Raw genomic sequence first — 25,695 nt, forward strand, 5'->3', positions numbered from 1 at the left:
CTACCCCCCCCCCCCCCAGTCACTTTTCAGTCCTTTGAAGACTGACTTTTGACCCAACATGTTACTAAAACTACTTCCTTAAAGGTAATGTGTGGGGCAGCTAGGTGGCACAGTGGATAGAGCACTGGCCCTGGAGTCAGGAGGACCTGAGTTCAAATCTGACCTCAGTCACTTGATACTTACTAGCTGTGTGACCCTGGGCAAGTCACTTAACCCCAATTGCCTCACACACACCCCCCCCCCCCCCAATACATAAATAAAGGTAATGAGTGATCACCTTAATTGCTAAATATTAAGGCTAGCCCTCAGGCCACAATCTCCTTGAACTTTGCCCACCTCCTCTAGGCAGTTCATGGTTTTATGTTCATGTTTATAAGTTTATCGTTCAGTAATTCAGTGACCATTTATTTAGTGTATATGCATGAAACTAAGTGCTGCATTCTTAGAGATGCTGAGACAGACCCAAAGTCATCCTTGCCCTCAAGGAGTCACCATGTTATGCACTGTGAACTGCCTGATGTGTAGTTAGCTCCTCCTGCTGTGTCCATTGGGCATTTCAAAGCTAACTGTCCAATGCTTAATCCACTATTCTACTGTCTCCCAACCTGCCCCTTTTCTGAACTTAACCATTTCTCTTGAGGTGACCACTATTGTGGCATCATAGGATCACTGATGGAGGCTATCAGATCCAGCTACCTCATTTTACAGATGAGGCAACTGAGGCACAGAGAGGTTAACAGACTTGTCACATGTGTCTGAGGCAAGATTTGAAGCTAGGTCTTCCTGACTCCAGTGGGCTTCAGTGCTATGCCCTTCCCCCTCTGCTGCTTGCTGCCTTTCATCTTCTTGGTCTGTGACCTTCCCTCCTTCCCCCAGGTACTTCTGGCATCTATCGCCCTCTCTCCACTCCCTCTAATTCAAGCCTTCTCTGCCCTTTGTCTGGGCCGCTGTAATAACATTCAAATTAATGTCTACACATTCCTGTCTGCTTTCCATATAACTTCTTTTGGGGGGGGGGGGGCAACGAGGGTTAAGTGACTTGCCTAGGGTCACACAGCTAATAAATGTCAAGTGTCTGAAGCCGGATTTGAACTCAGGTCCTCCTGAGTCCAGGGCTGGTGCTTTATCCATTGCACCACCTAGCTGCCCCTAAAATACAAAGCTCTTGCCACCCGTCCCCAGTCTGCTTTTCCAGACTTGTTTCATGTTATTTCTCTTCATATGCACTGTTTCAGCCAGACTGCTTTACTTGCCATTTCCCAAACTCCACATTCTGCCTCCCACGGCCCTGCTTGCCTAGGATTCCCCCTTGTTGTTGGTGCTTCCTTCTTCAAATTAGCTTATATCTACTTGCGTAGGCATTGCTTGAGTAGAATTTAAGCTTCTTGAGGGGAGGGACCGTTTTTTGATTGGCAGTTGTGTTTTCTGTGCCCAGCAGTGCCTTTCCAATTTGGGGAAGAGGGGGAGCTCTTGGTGGGGACCATGCCTGTGGGCAGCTACACTTATACTGAGTGACTTGTTCATGGCCACATGGCTAAGGAAAACATGCTGTAAATCATTGTTGATTAGAGAAATGCAAGTTAAAACAGCTCTGAGGTACCAGACTGGTGAAAATGACAGATTCTGGAGGGGATGTGGGCAAACTGGGTCACTCATGTACTGTTGGTGGGGTTGTGAACTGGTCTAGCCTTTCTGGACAAGAATTTGGAACTATGCCCAAAGGGCTGTAAAACTGCACAGCCTTTGACCCAGCAATATCACGAATAGGTCTGTATCCCAAAGACATCAAAGAAAAAGGAAGAGGGACCTATGTACAACAATATATGTAGCAGTTCTTTTGTGGTGGCAGAGAATTGGAAATCAAGAGCATGTGTGCTCATCCACTGTGGAATGGCTAAACAAATTGGGGCGTCCAGTTGTGTTGGGATACTATCGTGCTGTGAGAAATGATGAACAGGATGGTTTCAGAAAAACCTCCAAAGACTTATATGAACTGATGCAAAGTGAAGTGAGCCTAAACAGGAGAATGTTGCACACAGTAACAGCAATATTGTACAATGATCACCTGTAAAAGACTTAGCTACTCTGATCAAGACAATGATCCAAGGCTGTTCTGAAGGACCCAGTGATGAAAAATGCTGCCCATCCCCAAAGAGAAAATTGATGAACTCTTAAGTGCAAATGGAAGTATAATTTTTCTTTATTTTTTGCTTTTGTTGTTGCAAGATAGCTAATATGGAAATAGGTTTTGCATGATTTTGCTAATATGACTGATATATCACTTGTCTTCTCAATGTGTGGGGGAAGGTCTGGAGGGAGAAAGAGAATCTGGAACTCAAAAAATATTTTTTTAAAAAAACAAAATAAATAATAAAATTTGTAAGGGGGTAGAAACTTTAAAAATGTTGAATGGAATTGACTCATAAATCCCCTCCCCTAATAGATACATTGTAGCTTTTTGAGTGTTGGGATCTGGCATGGTAATTTGCATAGAGAGAATTTATGATGTAGCCAGATGCTTTCATCGGTAGATTATGGGGCTGTATGAGGTTCCTAGCCTGGACACATTGACTCCACAAGGCTAGGAGACCCAAGGTTGTACATGAGCCCTCTGTGGCTTCGTGGTCTTCTTGCTCTGGGTTTTCCTACCTTGGTAAAGATCATAACATGACTCTATCCTGGGCAGTTCTTGTTTCATGTTCTCTCATTGATAATGTAATGGAGACAGGCTTTTCTCTTTGGGTCAGTCCAGAAGACTGTGTGAATGAATGATTTTATTACATGCATTATCACATAGCACACACACACACACACACACACACACACACACACACACACACACACAGCATTGTGCTCCTTGGATCAACCAAAGATCATGGTTTTAGAAGGGGAAGGGGTCTGAGAGGCCTAGGTACTTCAGCACTTAATAAATGTCCACTTTCTTCTAAAAGTTTGTAGGAATATTTTTGCTCTCAATGAATGATAAATAGGTCTGCTGACCATAATTCTGATCTGTAGATCTGTAGTTTTGTTTTGGCTATGAGGGATGTTTCTTTTTCTCCTGAAATATGGATTTTGCTATTATTATTGGCTAAAATTGCACAGAATCCTATTCCTCTGGAGAACAAACAGGTTTTCAGCCCCCTCTGGACTCTTCGCTGTTTGGCTGGAAACATGTCTCTTCCTGTATGGAAGGTGGCCCATGCTGATGATACAGGCCTGAGTCACCAGTGTTCATTGCTGTGAGAACAGATAGAGCAGCCTGATAGTACCCTGGTACTTCCACACCCTCAGACTCTAAGAAGGCCACTTCCCTGGGCTTTGTGCTTCTGCCCATTCCCAGTGTCCCATGGAAGTGCAGTGGGATGGCTGGTGTTCTTCCTTTACTACTCCCTCCTTTGCCTCCCCTTTCCTCTTCCCTGCTCCCCTACCTGGAATCGGATAGTATGAGACAAAAGTGAGTTCAGATTCTGAAGTTGTATTGATAGAAAATCCCTGTTAGTCATCTGGGAGAAATCATCTCCTCCCAGACTGCTCCCTTCTGGTAATTCTGGGTGTGGTATTGGCACCTGCCTCGTTCTTTTGACTCGTTGTCCCATCACATGTTTTTTAGACAGATCTATGCCAGGATCTTCTTTGCCTTCATTTATTTTTAAGGCTCTGTTAAGAATAATGGAAACCTGTTTTACTGGTCTCTTAAAAACTGCCCTTTCTGCTCGTTTCTGAGTGGGCTGGTGGGGAGCGGCCTTCAGGCTGCCTCCTATACCAACACATCCTGGTGGAACCCACAGCACCTGATGCCTGTTCTGGGCACTGCCTGCCATTCCTCCTCTTCAGAGGTAGCCCGAACACTTGGTCAGGCTTCCAAGGAGGAGTGTCATGAAGAAGCTGAGGGCCTTACCAGTGGCCAGAGAGAATCCTGTGCTCATGTGACACCACCCACGTCATGGTTCACAGCTCATTCTTTCACATGACTTTTTTCTTTGTTTGTTTTGTGGGGCAATTAGGGTTAAGTGACTTGCCCAGGGCCACACAGCTAGTAAGTGTCAAGTGTCTGAGGTAGGATTTGAACTCAGGTCCTCCTGAATCCAGGGCCAGCCCTCTTTCCACTGCACCACCTAGCTGCCCCCTCACATGACTGTTTTAAACATTTGTTGTAAGGTTGTAGAGCAGCCTCTTTGTGCTTAATATTCTTGTATTACTCATCCCATAGTAGTGTTTGTAGGTACATACATACACACATGCAGCATACAGACATACACATGCCCGTGGACACATTCCTGCACGTAAAATGATGGCAGGATGGTTTCTTTTTTTGTCTGTGTATCTCTGGTGCCTAGTCCTGTACCTGACACAGAGGAGAGGTACAACACATGCTTGCTGAACCATCACATTCGGATTCTGTGAATTGCTGCAAAATCATGTCATTAGTACCACGATGCAAGTTGAATTTCCTTTCAGTAGGTCCACATGCTCATGGGGCGGCTCTGGTAGGAGGAAGAATGCTGTGGGGCTCCTCCCGGCCCTTAAGATGTCCTTGGCATGAGTGGGAAGCTTAGGCTGTCTTTTCTGGCGCTCGTGTTTGGGATGCTGGAGCTGGAGAGGGATAGAAGGAGTGGATGGGGAATTGTTTGACTGGTAATCGGGCCTCAGCTGCAGCCCAGCTCTCTTCCGGCTTCCAGGGCCCAGAGTGGAGAGGAGGCACTGGGCTTAAACTGAGTGACGATGAGCCCCAGCTCCCTGAGATGAAAGGGGCCCCCTCGCACCCTTCCCCCCCCTCACGTCCAGCCTGCTCCTTACCGAGAATCCTCACAGCCCCAATTGATTGTTTATTCTGCAGAATGTCGGTTGTCACCAAATGCAGAAAACATTCTCTTTTGGTGAAGTGTGTGTCTGTAGTTTTGGTATAGGACCCACCCATAATGATAGACCTTTTATTTATCTCTACAGGGCTTTATAATTTTAGGATTATAAACTTTCAAGCACTAAGGACCCTTGTAATCATCTAGTGTCACTGTCTTTAAATGGGGTGCCTGAGGTCACCCTATAGATCGGGTCAGAGGCAGGATGAGAAAGGACCTGAGCCTTCTGATCTAAATCCTGATTTGAAGCCTAGGTTCCCTCAGGAGACGACCCCCACCGCCAAAGCTTTGCCCTTCCAAGATCAGCCCCTGACCTACCTGATTGTAGTAAGTAGTGTTTGCCCGCACTCAGTTCCTAGAGCATTCATTCATTCATTTATTCAGTCATTCATTCAAGCTAATTTTGCTCCCTTACCCTTACCACACACCGGTGAGGAAGGCGGGGCGGGCTGTTTGCTCTCCGCATTTTATAGAGAAGAAGCTGGAGGGATGAGGTTGTCACCCCCCTGGTGGTGGCAGAATGCTGAGGTTGAGTAGCTACTGGCTCTGTGGGATTTGACTTGTTTGAGGCTTGTTTAGATAATGCAGATGGTGCTGGTGCTAATGAGAAGGTTGTCTTAGCATCTTCAAGGCTTCTATTCTAACAGAAGTTTGTGTTTATGAATCTTAAAGTTCCTTTTAGAGCTAATATATTCTATTAGCTCTGATTTTAATGTTTCCATGTCACAGATTGTGTTTGTAATCATTCATGATGATAAAGCTAGCTCTTTAAGGTTTGCTAAGTAAACATTTTACAAGATTATCTCATTTTGTACTCACCACAACCCTGGGAGGTAGTTGCTGTTCTTTATTGTCCTTATTTTATGATTGAGGAAACTGAGGCAAAAGCTCAAGTGATTGGCCCAGGGCCACACTGTTGATGCTGGTGGTCTAAGCCTGGATTTGAGCTGTTATCTTCCTGGCTCCAAATCCCTTCCTCTTCTCTACCACCCCACCTAGCTGGGGGTTAACTGATGCTAAATCTTTTAAAAGGCACTCAGAGGGTTTAATTATAAAATCGTGACTGCAACAGCTTGGTGATCTTCCCAGGGTGCCTTGGCCTTAAACAGTTTTTCAACCAGGATGTGCCTTCTTCCTGGAAAAAATTGGTGATCTCATGACTGTGCCTTTCCCCCTGCCACCACCATCAGCATTGGCAATGGCCACTATGATTTCCAGTCAGAAATAAGGACATATGGTCTGATTTTTTTTTTTTTTTTGGAGAGCTGTATTTCAAAAAACATGGGTAGCTAGATGGCACGGTGGACAGAGCAGCCAGCCTGGAGTCAGAAAGACCTGAGTTCAAATTCTACCTCAGATGCTAATTTGTGTGACCCTGGACAAGTCATTTAACCCTGCGCCTCAGTTTCCTCATTTGTAAAATGAACTGGAGAAGGAAATGGCAAACCTCTCCAGTATCTTTGCCAAGAAAAATGACAAACTATTTCAAAAGAATTGATTTTCTTTGTGATCCTAGGTATTTTATTTCTCCATCCAAAAACCATTGTGAGACCAAATTCCTGGGCTTCCCTAGACTGTGGGAGGAGATGGGGTAGTCCGGGATCCAAAAAAGGTTTAGTCCTGGCCCTAGAGCCTTAGTTTCTAGGCTGTCTCCCCACACCGCCTTCCCACCCCGGGCAGTCTCTTCCCAGTGCCAGGGTCTCCTCTCTGTGGGCCCAGACCATTTCTCCTTTCTCAGGCCTCCTTGGGGTCAGGCAGTCCATTCCCTGAGCTAGATCGCCCCACTGTAGGAAGGTGTGAAAGCTTGGAGCAGATGGCCCTGGGGTGGGGCCTGCCCGCGGGTCAGATGCAGGGTGCTTGCGCTCCTTTCAGTTGCTCTTGTCACGCTGGCTGTAGGCTGGTGGCACCTTGAAATAGAAAATGGCTTGGGGGGGGGAGGGGGTGGGGCGGGGGCGCCAGGTGCAGAACAATGACTTGGGAATGATGACATCAGCCGCTGCCTAGAGTGCGGGCCGCCTCATTACCATGACAAGGGCTGCGGGAGGGGCTTTCTTTTTCTCCCGATGAATGTTTACCATCACCCTCCCAAATGCTGGCGGAAAGAGCCCGATCCCGCCCCCCTCCCCGGGCCACTTTCGACCTCTGCGGGCGGTGGGGGTGGACACCAGGCCTCCCAGGGCTCCTGCCGCCCTCCCTCGGGGCTCCTGCTGCTTTTCCCTCATTTGTCTCCCAGCCCTCAGCACTGCGGGCTTCTGGCAGTGGTTTTTACCTTATATGGGCATCAGGGCTCAGAGGCTGTCAGCATCCTGAGTCGTTTCCTCCCATCGCTTTGATTGGCCACTCTTGGCCAGGCCAGGCCCAAAGGATAGGCTAGGGAGATGTGGGGGGCTACCGGAAAGACAAAAGCCACTGAGTCAAGTGCACACACTTAACTCTTTGCTGCTTTGGATGGCCGGGTGCCCAGGCTGCTTTGTGCCTGGAGGCAAAAGCCTTTGAAAAAGAATGGTGACCACAGCTAGGCCAACCAAGAGTTTTGCTTACTCTTGCGCTATTTCTTGGGTGAACAAGTTTCTGAATGTAAAGAGCTCATGTTTAGAGCCAAGAGCTTAGTTCACTCATTTTACAAAAGCATTTTTGCACCATAACTTGATGTGGAATTTATTTCCACTGGGGAAGTGGTGCCAAAAGGCTAGGACTGGCTCCTGCTTTGCCCTGGGGGAAGGTGACTTCTCTTCCTCTTCCGGCTCCTGCAGGGGGCTCAGGGCTAATTGTTACTGAGAGCAGCTACTGCCCCTAAGGAGGGGCCCAAAGGGCTCAGGATCTTCCGGCAAGGGATTTGGGGCAGGTGTACTGGGCCTGGTTCCATCACCTTCCAAATAAAAGGCCTCAGACCAGGCTGGTACTTTCCTTTTCAGTATTTGGAGTTTTTCTCTCTGCCCTTCCTCCCTCCAAGAGTGTGGGGTTTTGTCCTAAGGCTCACGGGCGGCTGCTAATCTGCAGAAGGAGCTCTTCTCCCTCGGAGTGCTCCTGGCCAGAGAAACCCCGAGTGTTAGTTCAGTTATAGGCCTACCTGATGGAGTGCAATAGTAAACGCTTTGTCTTCATTTCCTGTTTTTGCTTTCAGGCCTGTAGATCCATGGTCAAAAGTTGGCTTCCAGTGCTTTGAGAGCAGGGAAATTTTATTTTGACTGGGCTCCGACTTTTTGATTCCGTTTTTGTTTGGCCTGGATACAAAGGCATCCTATGGAAATGGTGGGTGGGTGTGTGTGTGTGTGTGTGTGTGTGTGTGTGTGTGTGTGTGTGTGTGTGTGTGTGTGTGTAAATAAAACAAGACCTTCATTTTTCAGAGGCATATTAAAGCAAGGAAGTTAGGAACTGTCACATTGTTGAATGCAGTGCTGTTCTTTATAGAATCTAGGTGAAGTTGGGTAGGGAGAGTTTTGACAAATGGGCATAACATTGTGGTGAACTCGATAATATCAGTCCTCTGACATTCCTTGAGAACTTTATGACCATCTCTGCAATATTAGTAGTCCCATTTCCCCCAGAGAAAAAGCAGTCCTAAAGTGACTTAGCTGCCCAAATTCACATTAGTCACTTATTTGCTGCTTCCCAGGCCCCTCTGCATGACTACTTCGCCACTCAAAAGCTTTTGCCTCCTTGCCTGCTGGGCTTGGGGGACCCGTGTTTTGTAGGGGACTTTTTTCTTCCTCTTCTTAGTTGTCTAGGCCTCCTAGAACACAGAATTTAGGGCTTCCAGAGCCCCAAATCCAAGGGAGTCCCTTCAGTTACCTCCAGTGCCCTGGAAACAGCGTTAGATTTGTAGGTTCTGAGCTCAGTTTTGTCACTTACTAATGTGTCACTGCTGGTGGGTGATTTCCCCCCCTTGAGCCTCAGGGTCTTCGTAGTATTTGAGGGGGTTTTGATTTCATTATTGGGGCTCCTCTCCTCCACTGCTGCAGATAGCAGCTCCCCCTGGACAGCTTGGTAGATGGATGGTCTTCGGGAAGATTCATTTTGATGTGCTCCTCTCGGTGATCTGCCTGTCTGAAGGTTAATTAGGGTTATTCTTGGATGACAGGCCCATGTGCGTGTAGTGGGGCCTGAGAGGGTTTGTGTGGACTGCAGAGCCTGCAAGATTTCAGTTACACAGGACCCAAATGCACCAAAGATGCTTCAGCTGGATGGCTCTCTTTCTCCTCCCCCTCCCCTCCCCCCTTCTCTCTGTCTCTTCCCCTCCCCCCTTTCTCTCATTCCCCCCCCCCCCCCCCCCAGCCCACAATCTTAAAGATGGTCAGGATCAGGACTTGGGCCAGCAGCTTCAAAGGCTCTCAGAGGCATCCCAGGAGACCATGTAGGCAAAGAATTTTGTAAATTGTTAAGGTGTTAATATAGACGTCAGCTAACTTTTTGATCTTCCTTCGGGGTCACATTCTGGGCAGCCAACCTGGCTTTGCTCTGCTGCTAATTTGGGGGTGCTCAGTCACTTTGGCTCCTTGGAACAGGGCCTGAGAGCCAGTTCAGATATTCTGCCTTACTGGAGCTGAGCATGACCTTTTATCAGTATGAATAGTACTGTAAGAAGAAAAAGGATGTTGGAAAAGGAGGAAAATCAACTTCAATAGACATCCTTTTGACTTCTTTGAACTTGGTACAATGTGAATGGGGCCCTTATGCTGGAGCAGAAATCTCTTCTTTCCCCAGCACACGCTGGCTTGCCATGCTCTTTGCAAGAACTTTAGCAATTCTATACAATTTATGGTTCCAAACTGGCAAAGGGTCTATTGTTGATATGTAACAAAAGGCCCCAGTTTGGTGTGTAGTTTAGCAAAGTTAAATTAGAATTTGGTCTGCCTCAATGACTTTGGAACCATCATCTGTTCCCAACATCAGACAGAACTTGTAAGAAAATGGATCCAGTGTAGACGACTAGCTATAAAGAGTCTCCAAAGGAACCAGCTTTCTGGAGTTGGTCCTACAAGATGACTTCTTATTTATCCAGGAAGCAGTTCTCTCTTCAGGGCATCGTTTGTGCTTTCATGTTTGTAACTCCTCCTCCTTTGCATGTAGCTGTGAAGCTTCAGGTGTTTGGACTGAACAGCAGAGTCCTTTCCTTTTTTTTTTTTTGTGAGGCAATTGGGGTTAAGTGACTTGCCTAGGGTCACACAGTAAGTGTTGTGTCTGAGGTCGGATTTGAACTCAGGTCCTCCTGACTCCAGGGCCAGTGCTCTCTCCACTGCGCCACCTAGCTTCCCCTAGAGTCCTTTCCTTTTACATACACTTTCATGGATTCCAGGTCCCTGAGGATGATCCCCAAGAAGGGTGTTCTAGTTTAGGTTTTTTTCCCCAAAAATTTTTGTGGGGGGGGGCAGGGCAATGAGGGTTAAATGACTTGCCCAAGGTCACACAGCTAGTGTCAAGTGTCTGAGGCTGGATTTGAATTCAGACCCTCCTGAATCCAGGGCAGGTGCTTTATCCACTGCGCCACCCAGCTGCCCCCTCTTGTTCAGTTTTTAAATGTGTTCTCTTTTACAATGACAGCCCTTGCTGGGTGTTGAAAAATGTTTCTGTGCTTTGTTAAGGAATCTGTCTCTAAGAAAGTTGCTGTGTGAGCTTTGGGCATTTGATTTTTGGGTTTTGGGGTTTTCAGAACTTCAAACAATCAAGGAGATGGAGACAAGTTCATGGAAAGGTTTCTAGTGTCTCCCCCCCTCCCCCCACCTTGTGGTAGATCTACTCTGTTGACAGGGTCCTAGGGCTCAGCACAGTGCTTTTGCATATAGTAAGTGCTTAATAAATGCCTTTTTGTTAACTCTCATCTTCCTGTCTTTTTAGTTACCTGTTTTCAAAGGCTGTGGTCATTGCATATGACAGCTGGAAGGGACCCCACCTTCAGATGCCCTTCTCTTTCTCCCTCTCCCTCTCCCTCTCTCTCACTCACTCACTCACACTTAGTCACACAGAAGAAGGTGATTTTGCCCACAGTCCCACAGGTGCACCTAGTAACAGAGCCCGGCTGGGCCCTTCTGCCTCCTGGCTGAGTAGCTGTGCTGTTTGCGCCTGAGATGCTGCATGATCCCATCCCCCTTAGGGTCAGGTTGCGGCACATCAGCCAGGCCACTGGATCTCTCTGATACTTTTTACAAGCTGGTGTTGCTGACCTTATTTCCATTCAGTCTTGAACTTCTCTTAGGCAGTTTCTTGACTCCGGGCCATATTTGCTTACTTCCCTTCTTTTTCCATGGAGTGTCTATGCAGTAAAGGCTGAAGTTAATAACGTGAATATCCTAACGAGGCAGCAGTTTTCAATGAGTGTGATTTTTGGCCATAGAAGCAGAGTTGGATGTGGTGGGGGATTGCTGTGTTGCTTTCGGATCATCTGTCAGCAGCACTTCTGTAGAGGGTGTTTGCACCTTCCCTGGCCGCTGGCTTAGAGCCCCTTGGAGGGCCTTGGACAGATTAGGTAATGCGATTCCTCTGTGGAACTGGGATCTCAAAGGGCTTCTCTTCTGTATGTCCGTGCGGAGAACCAGTTCCAGTTTCCATCCCATTCGTTTCACTTGGTTGTCTCCTAAAACCGATGCTGGTCTTGTCGGGTTCTCGGCCCTTTCCTTTTGAGGTCAGCTGTAAATACATGACTGAGAGGCTGAAGTCATTTGAGTCCTATAATTGTTTTGTCTCCCAGCAGTCTTTACATAAACCTGGATGTCTGAGGGACTTTGATGAGGGCAAATGCAGTTTGGAGAATAATCTGACGGCTGCATCTCAGCCTCTTTGTTACCGAACTTGCTTATGTGACATGGGTGGGTAGGGAGGGAGTCCCTTTCTACAGGTCCATTTCTGGATCTGCAGCTTAGTAGCTGGGAGGCCTTGGAGGAGTCATTGAAATCCAGGAGTCTTGATTTTCTCTAGTTGTAAAATGAGGATAATGTTGCTTTCTCCGCCCTCTGCCCCCCATGTCTGGCAATGGGGGGTAAGTGACTTGCCCAGGGTCACACAGCTAGTAAGTGTCAAGTGTCTAAGGCTGGATTTGAACTCAGGTCCTCTTGAATCCAGGGTAGGTGCTTTATCTACTGTGCCACCTAGCTGTCCCCAAGGATAATGTTTCTTTGGCTGCCCACCTTATCCAGCTCCTTTGATAGAAAACACATTGTGCAAAGTGAGCTAGCACAGTCATGTTATTGAGATTTAAACTGGGCAAGTCATTGTCTCCAGGCAGGTAAGGGGCACTGGACTTGAGTCAAGAAGAGCCGAGTTAAAATCCTGCCTCTGACACATTCGCAGCTGTGTAATTCTGAGCAAGGCATTTAACTTCTCTTAACCTCAGTTAACACCTTTGTAAAGTGGAATGAGAAAAGAGCCCCCCACTTCCCAGGGTGGTTGTGATGATCAAACGAGCTAACATGGCAAGCACTTTGCAGAAATAAAGTGGGACGACTCCAGCGAAGATGCTGATGGTGGTGGGCATGATGACGGTGATGCAGCAATTTAAGGAGCTCTTTCTTAATGAAATAGATTGGTTTGGAAGTCAAATGAAATTACCCCATACAGAAATGACCCCTCCATAAGTCATTTTTTATTGAGAAAAAAAGATTCTAAAAACCATTATCAAGCGCTTCATAAATATTCCTTATGAGCTAAATCTTATTTTGCTCTTGCTGTGTTTAACCATGGAGAGGTCTCAAGTAAGTGATGTGATTTTCCTAACATGTGCCAGTGGCTGTTTCAGAGGGTAGCCCTTTGGAATCTCGAGGATCAGCCATGGATGCCTTGAGAGTTACTGGTTGATAAACGAGGATTTGTTCTGGTCCCCACACGAGATGTGCTGTGGTCTTCATCCCAGAAATGATAGCGTTGCTAGGCTGTGTCCATATCGAGCGCTTCCCTTTAGCTGGAGGGTGTCCTAAGCGGCTCGTTTGCCTGGTTCTGCATTTCTGTGCCCATTTTGGACTTAATGAAATGAAACCCCGTGTGGTAGAGAGGGCAGAGTTGGGGAATGGAACACTTTGCATCGAATTAGGACATTCAGTTCCTGACTAGGACCATGGAATTTATAACAGAGGTAGCATTGTGAAGAGGGTAACAGGAATGAGTACTGGATTTGTTGGAGCCTCGATTCCCCCATCTGTAAAATGGGATTCATAGGGCTCAGTGCTGGGAGGGCCCTTAATCTGCCCCCTTCATTTCACAGATTAGGAAACTCAAGCTCCCCAAAGGGGAAACTGGGGAAAAGGAACATGGGGAGAAGGTAGCCAAAAGACAATTTGAGAAATAGAGATCATGGGATCTCAGATCTGGAGCTGGGTAGGCCCTCCGAGACCATTGAATTCAGCCCCCACCCCCACCTTTCGTTTGACAACTGAGGCTCCAGGAGGGCTCTTGGCTTCCTCCTAATACTTGCATGACTGGCCAGATGTGTAAGTCTGTGTCATTGTTAATATTGGCTTTGTGACCAGTAGCTACCCTTTTGTGCCTCAGTTTTCTTAGCTACAGAATGGGTTCTCCATTAAGAATGCCACATGTAGGGGGCAGCTAGGTGGCTCAGTGGATTCAGGAGGACCTGAGTTCAGATCCAGCCTCAGACACTTGACCGTTACTGGTGGTGTGACCCTGGGCAACTTACTTAACCCTCATTGCCCTGCAAAAAAAAAAAAAAGAAAAAGAATGCTACATGTAAAAGTTGCTTCTGTAAAACTGTAAAGTGCCACAGAACTGTGAGCTACAACTGATGTTTGTGTGGGGGCCCTTCCTTCTGAGGGCAGAGTAGGATTTGGGAGAAACAATCAGATCAATTACTCCATCAAACACTGTGGGTAGATTCAGTTCGCATTTCAAACCGTATGCTGTCTATTTTTTTCCCTCCACTTGCTTTTGAAATCTCTCCATCAACAAATAGTGGAAACCATTTTTCTTGTGCAATATAATGCTCCTTTTCCCATTTCGTTTGTTTTAAGAATTTATGAGGACATCACAGCCAGAGGAAGCAACTGTTCCCTGAATATTTTTTCTAACCACGGATTTCTGTTTCAGATGGCTAACTGCCAATTCTTTTTTAACTCCCCATTTCCTGGGCCTTTTCTCCAACCCTCCGGTGCAGCTGAGTTTTCTTCCTTTTGCAGCCTGGTGTAGACGGTCAGCTCCAGTTTAGACCTGGGCATTTCCCCTGCTGCTTTGGTGATTAATAGGAGGAGGTGAACAGGTGTCACTTAACTGAGGAAAAGCTACCCAAGCCCCTGGTAAAGCCTGGGGCCCAGGGACTTTCTACAGTCCCTTTTCCCAAACTATCAAAAATAACTCCTGTTCATGGTCCTTTATGTTTCAGCCCAGGAAGGAGCCCTGTCCTGGGAATGGAAGATCAGAGCGCTGTCCCTCATCCCCTTGCTACTGTATGATTGTGGGCAAATGACTTTCATTTATAAAACGAGGAGTTGCTTTGGGACGAGCCCTCCTGACCTGTATCTACTGTGTTTGACTCTTGGGCTTCTGGGTTTTCCTGGCACTGTCCCCTCCGGGTTCTCCTCTGACTGCCCCTGGGTCTCCTTGGGTGGTCCCTCAGACCACTGGAGGGCTTCCTCTCTATTCTCTTCACTTTCTCTCTTGAATTGTCTTCTCTATGCAAGGAATTCACACACACAACCACAACCAGGCCAAGTCTTTCCTAACCCCAGTCCTGCAGCACCAACTACCGAGTGGTCAAACTGGATTCCCTGGAGACATCTCAGACTCTGGTTATGTCAGAGCAGAACTCGTTCTCCCCCTCACCCCCCAATCTACTTCTCTGCCAAACTTACAATTGTCTGTCCAAGGTACCACCAGTATTTCAATCTCTTAGGTTTGTAACCTCAGCTCTATCCTCTAGCCCCAGACCCATCCAATCACTCACCAGATCTCTACCATTTTAACTTCCACAGCATCTCTCCTGTCTGACCCCTTCCTCTAACCTCACACAACTACCACCTCAGACTCTCGCCCCCGCTTGCTTCAGTGGACTCCCAGTTGGCATTTATGCCTTGAATCTCTTCACTATTCCAGTTCATCCTCAGCTCAGTGACCAGTGATTTTTTTGAAATCAGAACTAACAATAACACTCAGTGAACTCTAGTGGCTTCCTGTAACCTCTAGGAGAAAATATAAACATTGGTTTTTAAAGCCCTTTGCAGCCTGGCCCCTAGCTAGGCTTCTCTGCCCTTTGTCTTCCGTGCTTTTGCTGTGGCTGCCTCTAAACCTGGTTTCTCATACTTTTTTTTAAGAGGCATCTCAAACATCATCCTTTATACAAAGCTGCTTGGTCCCTCTGGCTGCTTCAGCCTCCCTCACTAATGACCTGGTGGTTATCTCAAATTATGATAGATATTCTTATATTCATCTCTTCCTATATATACAATGTAAATTTTGTGTGTTTGTGTGCCAAATGCCTGACACAGAGTAATTTTTTTTTTTAGTGAGGCAGTTGGGGTTAAGGGGCTTGCCCAGGGTCACACAGCTAGTAAGTGTTAAGTGTCTGAGTTCGGATTTGAACTCAGGTCCTACTGAATCCAGGGCCCGTGCTCTATCCACTGCGCCACCTAGCTGCCCCAGAGTAAGCTTTTTTTTTTTTTTTTTTAGTGGGACAATTGGGGTTAAGTGACTTGCCCAGGGTCACACAGCTAGTAAGTGTTAAGTGTCTGAGGCCAGATTTGAACTCAGGTACTCCTGACTCCAGGGCCAGTGCTTTATCCACTGTGCCACCTAGCTGCCCCAGAGTAAGCTTTTAATATATGTCTGCTGATTGGTTGACCTTGGTGACCCCTTTCCAGCCCCTTGATTTTCTGATTCTAATCTTAGAACCTTGTCAGGTAGTTTGTACAGGTATGGTCCTCATTGTCAGATGAAAAATCAAGTCTTTAGCTACGCAGTTAGAGTCAGTCAGAGCAGCCTTGACTCCTGACTCCTAGGCCCATGCTCTTCTTACAATAATTGTTTAAAACAAATGGATTTAGGGGGAAAGTGACCTTTTTTAAAACATGTGCAATTATGTAATACATTTCCATATTAGTCATTTTGTATAAGAAGATTTGAATCAAAGAAAAAATGAAAGTGAAAACAGCCTGCTTCATTCTGTGTTCAAGCAATATCAATTCTTTGGAGGTGGATAGTATGCTTCATTAGCCCTTTGGGATTGTCTTGGATCATTGTATTGCTGAGAAGAGCTAAATTGTTTACAGTTAGAAGTGACTAATTTTGAAACAGAATTGTCATGCAGCCACATGTTGTAGCAGCTGCCTATAATCTCAGCTTCTGGGGTGGGGAGGGAAGCTTAGGGATCTGTGACATTTGGCCTTCATGAGGAAGAGCCCCTGCAAGCCAGGGCCATTGGCTGTCAGAAGAAGGGCAAACCTGTTCTCTGTTGTGGTGAAAAGTAGCACAGGTCAGAGCAGCAGATCAGCTGGTGAGGGGCCCCTGTACAACTGTACAGGGTTGTCCCCTATTAAAATCATCTAAGTGGTATTTGTGTGTTGCATTTGTGTTCACTTCTAAATGAAAACAACTGTGTTTTTAAACATTTCCATGTTAGTCATGTTGTAAGAGAAGAATCAGAACAAAAGGGAAAGAATGCAAGAAAGAATAAACAACAAAAAAGCAACAACAAAAGTGAAAATAGCATGCTTCAGTCTGCATTCAGACTCCATAGTTCTTTTTCTGAATGTGGAGGAGCATTTTCCACCATGAGTTTCTTGGCATTGTTTTGGATCATTGCATTGTTTGAGAAGAGTTAAGTATGTAGCAGTCGATCATCACACAGTATTGTTGATACTGCGTACAATGTTCTCTTGGTTCTGCTCATTTCACTCAGCACCAATTCATGTAAGTCTTTCCAGGTTTTTCTGAAATCCATCTGCTTATCATTTCTTACAGCACAATGGTATTCCATTACATTCATATACCACAACTTGTTTAGCCATTCCCCAATTAATGGTCATCCCTTTGATTTCCAATTCTTTGCCACCACAAAAAGAGCTGCTATAAATATTTTTGTATATATGGACCCTTTTCCCTTTTTTGGGAAAAAGACCTAATAGTGGTATTGCTGGATCAAAGGGTACACACGGTTTTATAGCCTTTCGAACTTGGTTCCAAATTGCTCTCCACAGTGGTTGGATCAGTTCACAACTCTACCAACAGTGCATTAGTGTTCCAATTTTCCCACAACCTCTCCAACATTTATTATTTTCTTTTTTTGTCATATTAGGCAATTGGATAGGTGTGAGGTGGTACCTCAAAGTAAACAACTGTATTTTTAAAAAATCATTGATTGATGCTACATTTATTTAACAGAACTGGCCGGGTTCTGTTTTGTGAGATGTTCTTGTTTTTGTCACCTAATTGGAAGTGCCCTTTGTCATTCCAGTGGCTTCATCCTTGTGTCTGTCACTTGGCCATTCTCTGTGGCCAGAGGATCCAGCTGTGGTTCTGTATGTTCATCTAGAACAGACCCACATCCAGGGGCTGGACTGGTAAGCAGCCTCAGTTTCACTTTCCAGAGTAGTTGGTAGTGCTGTTTCTGCAGCTTTGAAAAATGCCCTGCACTGGAAGAGCCCCAGATTTGAGCCCCTTTTTACTAGAGAGACCGATCAGTTTTTGCTCTGTAGTATTGAGCCTAAAAGCCCAGGCTTAACTGTTTTCTGTCTAAATAGTGGTGTCCAAATATAAAATCACTCACTTCTAGAAAACAACAACAACCCAACATTACTTGATGGTTTAATTTTACCTGTTTTGCCCTCTCCCATATACAAGGACCCTTATTAATTAAGTCTTTGCTCTATACTGAGGACCATGTTAGATACTGGGAAATATGGAAAGGCTAAGGTGGGGCTTACTGGCTGGGAGACAAACTGCTGAAGAATAGCACCAGGGAATGGCTGATCAGGCTTTGTTCTAGACTTTCGAAGGTGAGGGAAGGAAAGGATCCTAAGGAGGAAGGATGGTTTCATGGAGCTGCCCCGAGAGGTCTATGAGTTAGTGATCTGTTGGCTTCTGTTTCTAATCTGGAGATGGCCCCATTTGGCCTCGACAAGGCTCGGTCTTCTTTATTACTAAGGTGGTGGGTGATCCATTGTCTTGGTATGAGGCAGAATCCCTTCCACTGGAAACGAGTGTACGGTTTAGGCTGGTGCGTGTGTCTCAGAGAATGCAGATTTGGAAAGGTGAGGATTATCACTATTGATTCTGCACCACTAGGGACAGAAAGAGTGCCTGCCCTCACTTTGTGCGTTCAGGTTTGTCTTCGGTAGGCCTGAGGCTTGGAAGGGATGGAGAGATTGTCAAGGCCAGGCAGTCGTTTTATATCAGGAAGTTTAATACCTTGCTCAAGGTCTCAACAGAACTGAAATTTTTTAGAATCCAGGGACTTTCCAACACACCGGGGCCGTCTGGTAGTTGGAGAAATAAAGGAAGTGGTCTGAAGCTAACCGAATTTCACATTTAATTGTGAAAGAGGCGGCCGCTTGTCATGGAAAGATCACACTGGCTTGTGGAAGTCAGGAGGCCCAAGCCCTTGTTTTGTTCCTCTGTGAATTGAGGGCTGGTGGGAGATGACTCTCCTCTTCCCACTCCAGTAGTCTGTGGACATGTGAGTGGTCTAGGAGCATGTATGTCATGCTTCTACTTTGGAAACTTTCCAAGCATCCATTTTAAGCTGATACTATGTATGATGTTGCTTTTGTAACTTTAAAGATCGGAGAGAGGGAGGGGAAAATATAAGTTCAAACTGTCATTAAAATTTAAGAAATTTTACCAGTAGTAATCTCCAGCAATTCCAGTTTGTTCAAAAGCACTTGTAATGTTAGAAGACATTGTGACTAAGGGCCTCTTTTTTTTCTCATCTGGATTCGAAAACTCATTGTCCTGTTTCATGGTTCATTAACCAGACTTGACCATAAATATGCAAGTTCAGGATACATTTCCCTAACAGGAAGTGGATAGGCTCACTGGACTTGGTCATTCCCCTTTTGAGTTAGACTTATCTATCCCCTTTTCTCAAACACTCAATTCAAACTTACATTCCTTCACCTCCCCATTACTCTATCTACCCCATGTATCAAGCAAGGAAGGGAGAGCTTTAAGGTAGAGTAAATTGTGCTCAAACATCATCATTCCTCTTCGGTTAAGCTTGGTTCCACACTTCTTTTTAAGTTGCAAATTAATTTTGGGGGCGGGGCAGTGGGGGTTAAGTGACTTGCCTAGGGTCACACAGCTAGTGTCAAGTGTCTGATACTGAATTTGAACTCATGTCCTCCTGGATCCAAGGCCAGTGCTCTATCCACTGTGCCACCTAGCTGCCCCCTAAGGTGCAAATAATTGCAGAAAATATTATGCCATTAACACACATACCTTAATGTGAATTCATTGGTTACTTCTTTCTCTAGTGCTGAAGGTAGGATTTGGGGGAGGGTGTGCGAGAGAATAGCAGACCTTGAAGCCTGACTAGCCAGCAGGCCTAAGCTCTGGTCTCTTGTGGCCAGGCGGGTCAATGGGCTCAGTAGACTGGATTACAACACGTTGGCCCTTCAAGAGTGGAGGCAAGGCCACCCCTTGCCCTCATCGCTCCGGGACAGTGCTGGGAAGAAAGAAGATACTGGTTTATTCTGTTTTTACTGCAGGTGTCTTGGGTTGAAAGACTTGATAGCACTTTTCATCCCCATTGATTTACACTTAGAGCTTCTGTGTCCCTCACTCCCCACTCCTCCCCCTTTAATGGTTGATATTGATTCTTATAGTTTGATTTTTCTCCTTAGGGCCCATCATTAGTCTTCACAAATAAATATGAACGTTAGTGCTTTTTGCAAGCTGATGCTTTGTTTTGCTTCCAAATGCTTTTGTAATTAAGACACAAAAAAAGTATCCTTTTTTTTTTTTAGCTTGATTTTGTATTGGACCTTGCAAATTCCCAGTGTTATTGGCTGTTATGCTATCTACAGAGTCAAAAACAAATATAGGGTTTTGATAAATTGCCAAGAAGGAAAGCCTCATTGGGAGTATCATCTTTGTTAAAACAAAACAACAAAAAAAAACCCAGGGGCAGCCAGAGATGACCTGACTAGAAGGTGGTCATTTTCAACATGTTGTTGGTTGCCTTCCTCCATCATGGCATTTCAGGGACCTTGGTGTATATGGTACACAAGGAAGCACCGTGACCAATCTTTGTAACATTTAAAAATGAATAGAATTATATAAGAATGCAAATCATTCCCCAATTGAGAAAGGGTTAAAGGATATGAACAGACAGTTTTCAGATTAAGAAATCAAAGCTATCTATTGCCAAAATCAAAAAATGCTCTGAATCACTATTGATTAGAGAAATGTAAATTAAAACAACTCTAAGGTATCACCTCACACCTAGGTGTGTATCCCAAAGAGATCATAGAAAAGGGAAAAGGACCCACATGTACAAAAATATTTATAGCAGCTCTTTGTGGTGGCAAAGAATTGGAGATCGAGGGAATGCCCATCAACTGGGGAATGGCTGAACAGGTTGTGGTATGTGAATGTAATGGAATACTATTTGTGCTGGAAGAAATGATGAGCTGCCAGATTTCAGAAACACCTGAAAAAACTTAAGTGGACTGATGCGGAGTGAAGTGGGCAGAACCAGGAGAACATTGTACACAGTAACAGCAACATTGTGTGATGATCCACTGTGATAGACTTAGCTCTTCTCAGTGGTACAAAGATTCAAGACAATTCCAAAGGACTCATGATGGAAAATGCTCTCCACATCCAGAAAAAAGAACTATGGAATCTGGATGCAGATTGAACCATACTGCTTCTCCTTTTTTTGTTGTTTGTTTTCTTTTTTGAGGTTTTTCCCTTTTGCTCTGATTCTTCTTTTACAACATGACTAATGCAGAAATATGTTTAATGTGATGATTGTACATATATAAGCTATTTCAGAGTGCTTTCTGTCTTGGGGAAGGGAGGGAGAAAAATTTGGAACTAGAAATAATTGTTGAAAACTATCTTTACATGTAACTGGAAAATTTTTAAAATTTTTAAAAGAAGCAAAAAAAAGAAAAATGAATAGAATGAACTGTTTTAGTCTTAAGATTGCTCCTCTTAGGTGACGGTGTTCCTGCGGATGTCACACTTAAAACAGGAACTTTGGCTTCCAGGAACAGGTTGTTTGAGAGTCCAGAGTTTGAGGTTCATGCAGATGGCAGTGTTCTATATGAGGAAAATGAGCTCTTTTCAGTCTAGATGGGCTTTGACATGAGGGTACTGGAGGATATACATATTAAGTACAGCATTGGTGCTAACTGGCCCATCAAATTGGCATTTCTTCTGGTTGGGTTCAGAGAACATCAATGAGACACTTGTCTAGCATCACTTTTTCACACCCCTAATTGAAGCTCGATTTTGTATGTTTTTAGTTTGTTTTGTTTTTAAATAGCTTCAGCTGTACTTGTTCAGGCAAAGAGGGACATCAGTTTCCAGAATCTCTCAATATAAAATATACTCTGTTGCAGGTCATGCTTTACAATTAGGTGCTTTCAGAACTTATTAGATGTTGGACTCAGAAAAGTAGTTGTTAATGGTTTAATGTCTTGTGACAGGAGGTCTCCTGTGGAATACCCCCAGGGATCCATCTGTGCTTGACACTGTGCTTTTTAAAATGGTTTATGAATAATTCAGGTAAACACATAGAATGGTCTGCTCATCAGATTTTTGGGTTACTCCCGGCTGTGGGGTTGAGTTGAGGCAGGGAACTAGATGGACAGTAGCTCAGCATCCCAAAAGACCTTGGTGGGCTTTGACAGCAGGTCTTGATCTTTTGGGTATCAGAACCTCTTTACTGTCTAAAAATGATCGAGGGCACCAAAGTCCTCAACAAGTTATAAGATATAACTCTTATATGGATTGTAACTGTTGTTTTGTTGTTTCAATTGGGTCCAACTCTTTGTGATCCAATTGGGGTTTTCTTGTCAAAGATACAGGAGTGGTTTTGCCATTTCCTTCTCCAGCTCATTTGACAGATGAGGAAACTGAGGCAAACAGGGTAATGTGATTTGCAGGGTGACCTAGCTAGTAGGTGTCTGAGGCTAGACATGAACTCAAGAAGAGTCTTTCTGACTTCCAGCACAGCGCTTTTATCCACTGCATCCATCACCTAGATGCCCAATACTGTATCAGACATCAAAATGGATACATTTGAAAATATCTATCAATTCATTCAGAAGAATACACACATTATGTGTAAACCCAAGGTCACCCACTGCATCCCAGGCCATGCCAGTCATCTTATCTTGACTTTTGTCCTGCCAGTAGACTTCAGTGATTCCGGAAGAGAGAGTGAGGTTGTCGGCTTTGTGCAGCTTTGCCTCGTTTAAATCCAGTTTACATGCAGGTCAAGCCATCACCCTGTGATGTTCCTGATCCATCCTCTTGGAAAATGAACAACATTTTAAATGAAGATAGTGACATTTTCCCAAACAGAAACATTTAATGAGAAGAGTGGTGGTGTTTTACATGCTTTTTTTGGCGATTTCTTTAATGTCTGGCTTAATAGAAGACACCTGGATTCTCCTATTTGCTGCATTTGTTCTGTTGTGATTTGTTCTTTTGGTTGCTGCTTCTGAAGGAAATCCAGCCTCACAGAGATGTGTTTGGGAAAGGAAGGGAATTTAATAAGCAAATAATGTCTCAGTATTATCATGAAAATAATTTTGGACTCACTGACCCCTTGAAAGTGTCTCTGGGGCCACACTGAGAAAGAGAACGGAATCAAATAAGATGAATTTCAGAAAATCCTACTTTACGAGTATTACAGGAGAGATGTTGTTGGACAGCAGTTCTCTTTTTTTTCCTTCTTTTTCTTTTTTTCTTCTGGGAAATGAGGGTTAAGTGACTTGCCCAGGGTCACACAGCTAGTGTCAAGTGTCTAGGGCTAGATTTGAACTCAAGAGTTGGGAAAGACTTTCTGTAGACTATGTATGGGTTTGGAATGTGCTGTACAAGAAGCCAGGGAGAGAGACCACGAGGAAGTGCCCAGAGCTAGGAGATAAGAGTGTCTTGGGAGAGAAATAGCCAGGAGGTCAGGGTCAGGGGGTCAGATATAAGAAGACTGGAAAAGTTGGGGGAGGATGGGGAGGGGGCTGGTTATGAAAGACTTTGGACACAAAACGGAGCATTTTGTGTTTGCTCCTGGCAGTAATAGGGAGTTTATTGAGTAGAGGGGGTGACATGTTTGGGCCTTTGCTTTAGGAAAATCACTTTGGTGCTTGAATGGAGCATGGATTGGAGTGGGGCAGAGACCTGAGGCAATGCCCCCCCCCCCCCAGCAGCTATCCTCTAATAACCCAGGAGTGAGGGGTGAAGGCCTGGACCAGGGTGGGGGCAGCATCAGAAGAGAGAAGGGGCAGATGATATGGGAGAAGTAAAGGTAGAGTCCACAGACCTTAGGAATGGGTTGGATCTGGCGGGGAGAGAGTGAGGAGTGGAGGATGGCCCCTGGGTCGGGAGCCTGCCATACAAGATGGGGTCGCCCTCTGTAGTAAGAGGGAAGGTAGGAGGCTTAAGGAGAAAGATTCATTTGGGGACATGTTGAGTTTAAGATGTTGGAGATACAGTAGTGGATGGGTAGATTGGGGGCAGGTTAGGTAGGCCTGGGAATCAGCAGCATGGAGATGGTTATTAAGTCCTTGAAAGCTGATGAGATCACCAAGTGACGCAGTGTAGAGGGCGAAGAGAAGAGAGCCGGGGATCCCTATAGTTAGAGGGCATGATCTGGGTGAGGATCCAGCAAAGGAGCTTGGGAAGGAACAGGAGGAATAAGGAAGAAGAAAAGTAGGCGAGGGGAGGACTGGAGCTGTTTTGTTGGCCCCAGAGAACAGAAACAAAAGCAATGGGAAAAGGTTTCAAAGAAGCCACTTGGGGCTAGATTTAAGGGGAAAAATTCCCAACAGTTAGAGCTGTTTCCACATGTTGGTCTGTCCTCTTTAATTATAGAGTTTTACAGGTTTGGGGGGGGGGGGGACAGGGATATGTGTGTGAGCATAATCCAAAGTAAAAGATTCTCTTTTTCTCTCTTTTGTTGTAGACTGGGAGAATTGACAAATCCTACCCCACAGTATGTGGCCACACAGGACCCGTGCTCGACATCGACTGGTGTCCACACAACGACCAGGTCATTGCCAGTGGTTCAGAGGATTGCACGGTGATGGTGAGTGTGAAAGCCAGCCCTGGAATGTTTTACTGCCTCTGGAAACTGCTCATGCCAAGCGGTGAAGCCCCTGAAGTGGGTCCCTTGCTTGCACTGAGCTGGAACCAGTGACCATTTTGTACATAATGTGAATCCCAATGTAGCCATGCGGAGTACTGTAGGGGATTGTCATTCTCCTGATGATGAGCCCACTGGAAACCTCAAAGATGCCAGAAGAGGACACTGTTACCTCAGAGCTTGACTTCAGATTCAGTTCAACACATCAGACAGATGTGCTAGGTATAAGACACTATCCTAGGCACAGGGGACCCAAAACCAAATCTGCCCCTGAGGAACTTCGATTCTTTGGCCAGCAAAAGTTCTTAGCGGTTCTTACACACTCTTGTAGGTGTTGTCTACTGTATCTGGGGGACTTTGCATGGATTTTAAAAAAAAATCTACTTTACTTCCTCTCCTTAAAACCCTCACTTTTTATGTGGGTCCTTAAAGCCAGAATTCTGGTGACTTGAGAAGAGCTGAGAGGTCAGACAGAGCCTGTCAGTGGCCAGGCTGGGCCAAGCTGACAGATGTTTGGTGAGGGCTGGCTTCCTACTCTTCCCCCTCCCCAAAATGGGTTGGGGATGTGGGAACATTCTTAGAAGAGGAGAGGTGAGCATGGTGTGGTAGGCAGGGCAGAAGGCCCGACATGGGATACCCACTTGTTGTGGGAGCTGGGGCTGGGGGCCATTGATAATCTTTTCCCAAAATAGAGTGTACTTCACACAGTATGACAAGTGTCCTCTGAGAATATGTTGGTGCTATTGATAGCATCAATTGATAGCATTGATATCGATAATTTTCTTTCTAAAATCGTAGACCATGGGGCAGCCAGGTGGCCCTGGATTCAGGAGGATCTGAGTTCAAATCCAGCCTCAGACACTTGACACTAGCTGCGTGACCCTGGGCAAGTCACTTAACCCCAATTGCCTCACCAAAAAACAAAAACAAAAACAAAAACCTCAAACAAATAAAATCATAGACCATAGGACTGGAAATCTGCCTTCACAAACCATCTAGCTCCACTTTGTGGGTGTATAGAGGAGGAAACCTGGGACCAAAGATGTGGAGGGTCTGAACCAAGGCCTTCTCACTTCACAACCCTGGTGTTTGATGTGAAAATTCAATCAAGTCAAGTGGCATTGTGGGCCAGGTTTCCCCAATTCCCATGAGAGCTAGGAGGGGTCTAAGAACTGAACTGTTTCCCAGGTGAGCAGACAGGCTCAGCCAGGCTCCTTGGCCCCTGTCAGACATCTGGCCTGTGGCCAGACCCCCACATTCCCAGGCTTCTGCTGTTTGTCACTGTGTGCTTCCTTACTTCTTGTCTTGCACAGAAGCCAAGTCCAGGTTCCTCTGCTTTTTACCCACATGCTTTGTGCACCCCCAGGCTCCCTGGAGGTGTGTGTACATTTAGAGTCTAACAATATGATACAAGCCGCCCAGGAGCCTCTGCTGCAGTGGGCTGCCAGCTCTGTGATGCCAAGACTCTTAGCTGGTTGGCTGCCTTCCCTCTTGCATTTTGCAGGCTCCTGATTGGTTTGCTTTAATTTTTAAAAGTGCTCGTTGGGGTCGTTTGGAGTAGGCAGCAACAGATAAAGGGCC

At 45.5% G+C, this 25,695-nt stretch overlaps 1 protein-coding gene across 1 annotated transcript in view; it reads left to right on the forward strand.

Annotated features, from left to right (window-relative positions):
- The window catches only part of CORO1C (coronin 1C), an 84,680-nt gene that overhangs the window by 40,703 nt on the left and 18,282 nt on the right, over nucleotides 1-25,695 (forward strand). The window contains exon 3 of the mRNA XM_043974504.1: nucleotides 23,935-24,057. Coding sequence (XP_043830439.1) covers nucleotides 23,935-24,057 — 123 coding nt within the window. The remainder of the gene's footprint in view (nucleotides 1-23,934; nucleotides 24,058-25,695) is intronic.

Source organism: Dromiciops gliroides, chromosome 1 (assembly GCF_019393635.1).
Source record: "Dromiciops gliroides isolate mDroGli1 chromosome 1, mDroGli1.pri, whole genome shotgun sequence".
Lineage (NCBI taxonomy): Eukaryota > Metazoa > Chordata > Mammalia > Microbiotheria > Microbiotheriidae > Dromiciops > Dromiciops gliroides.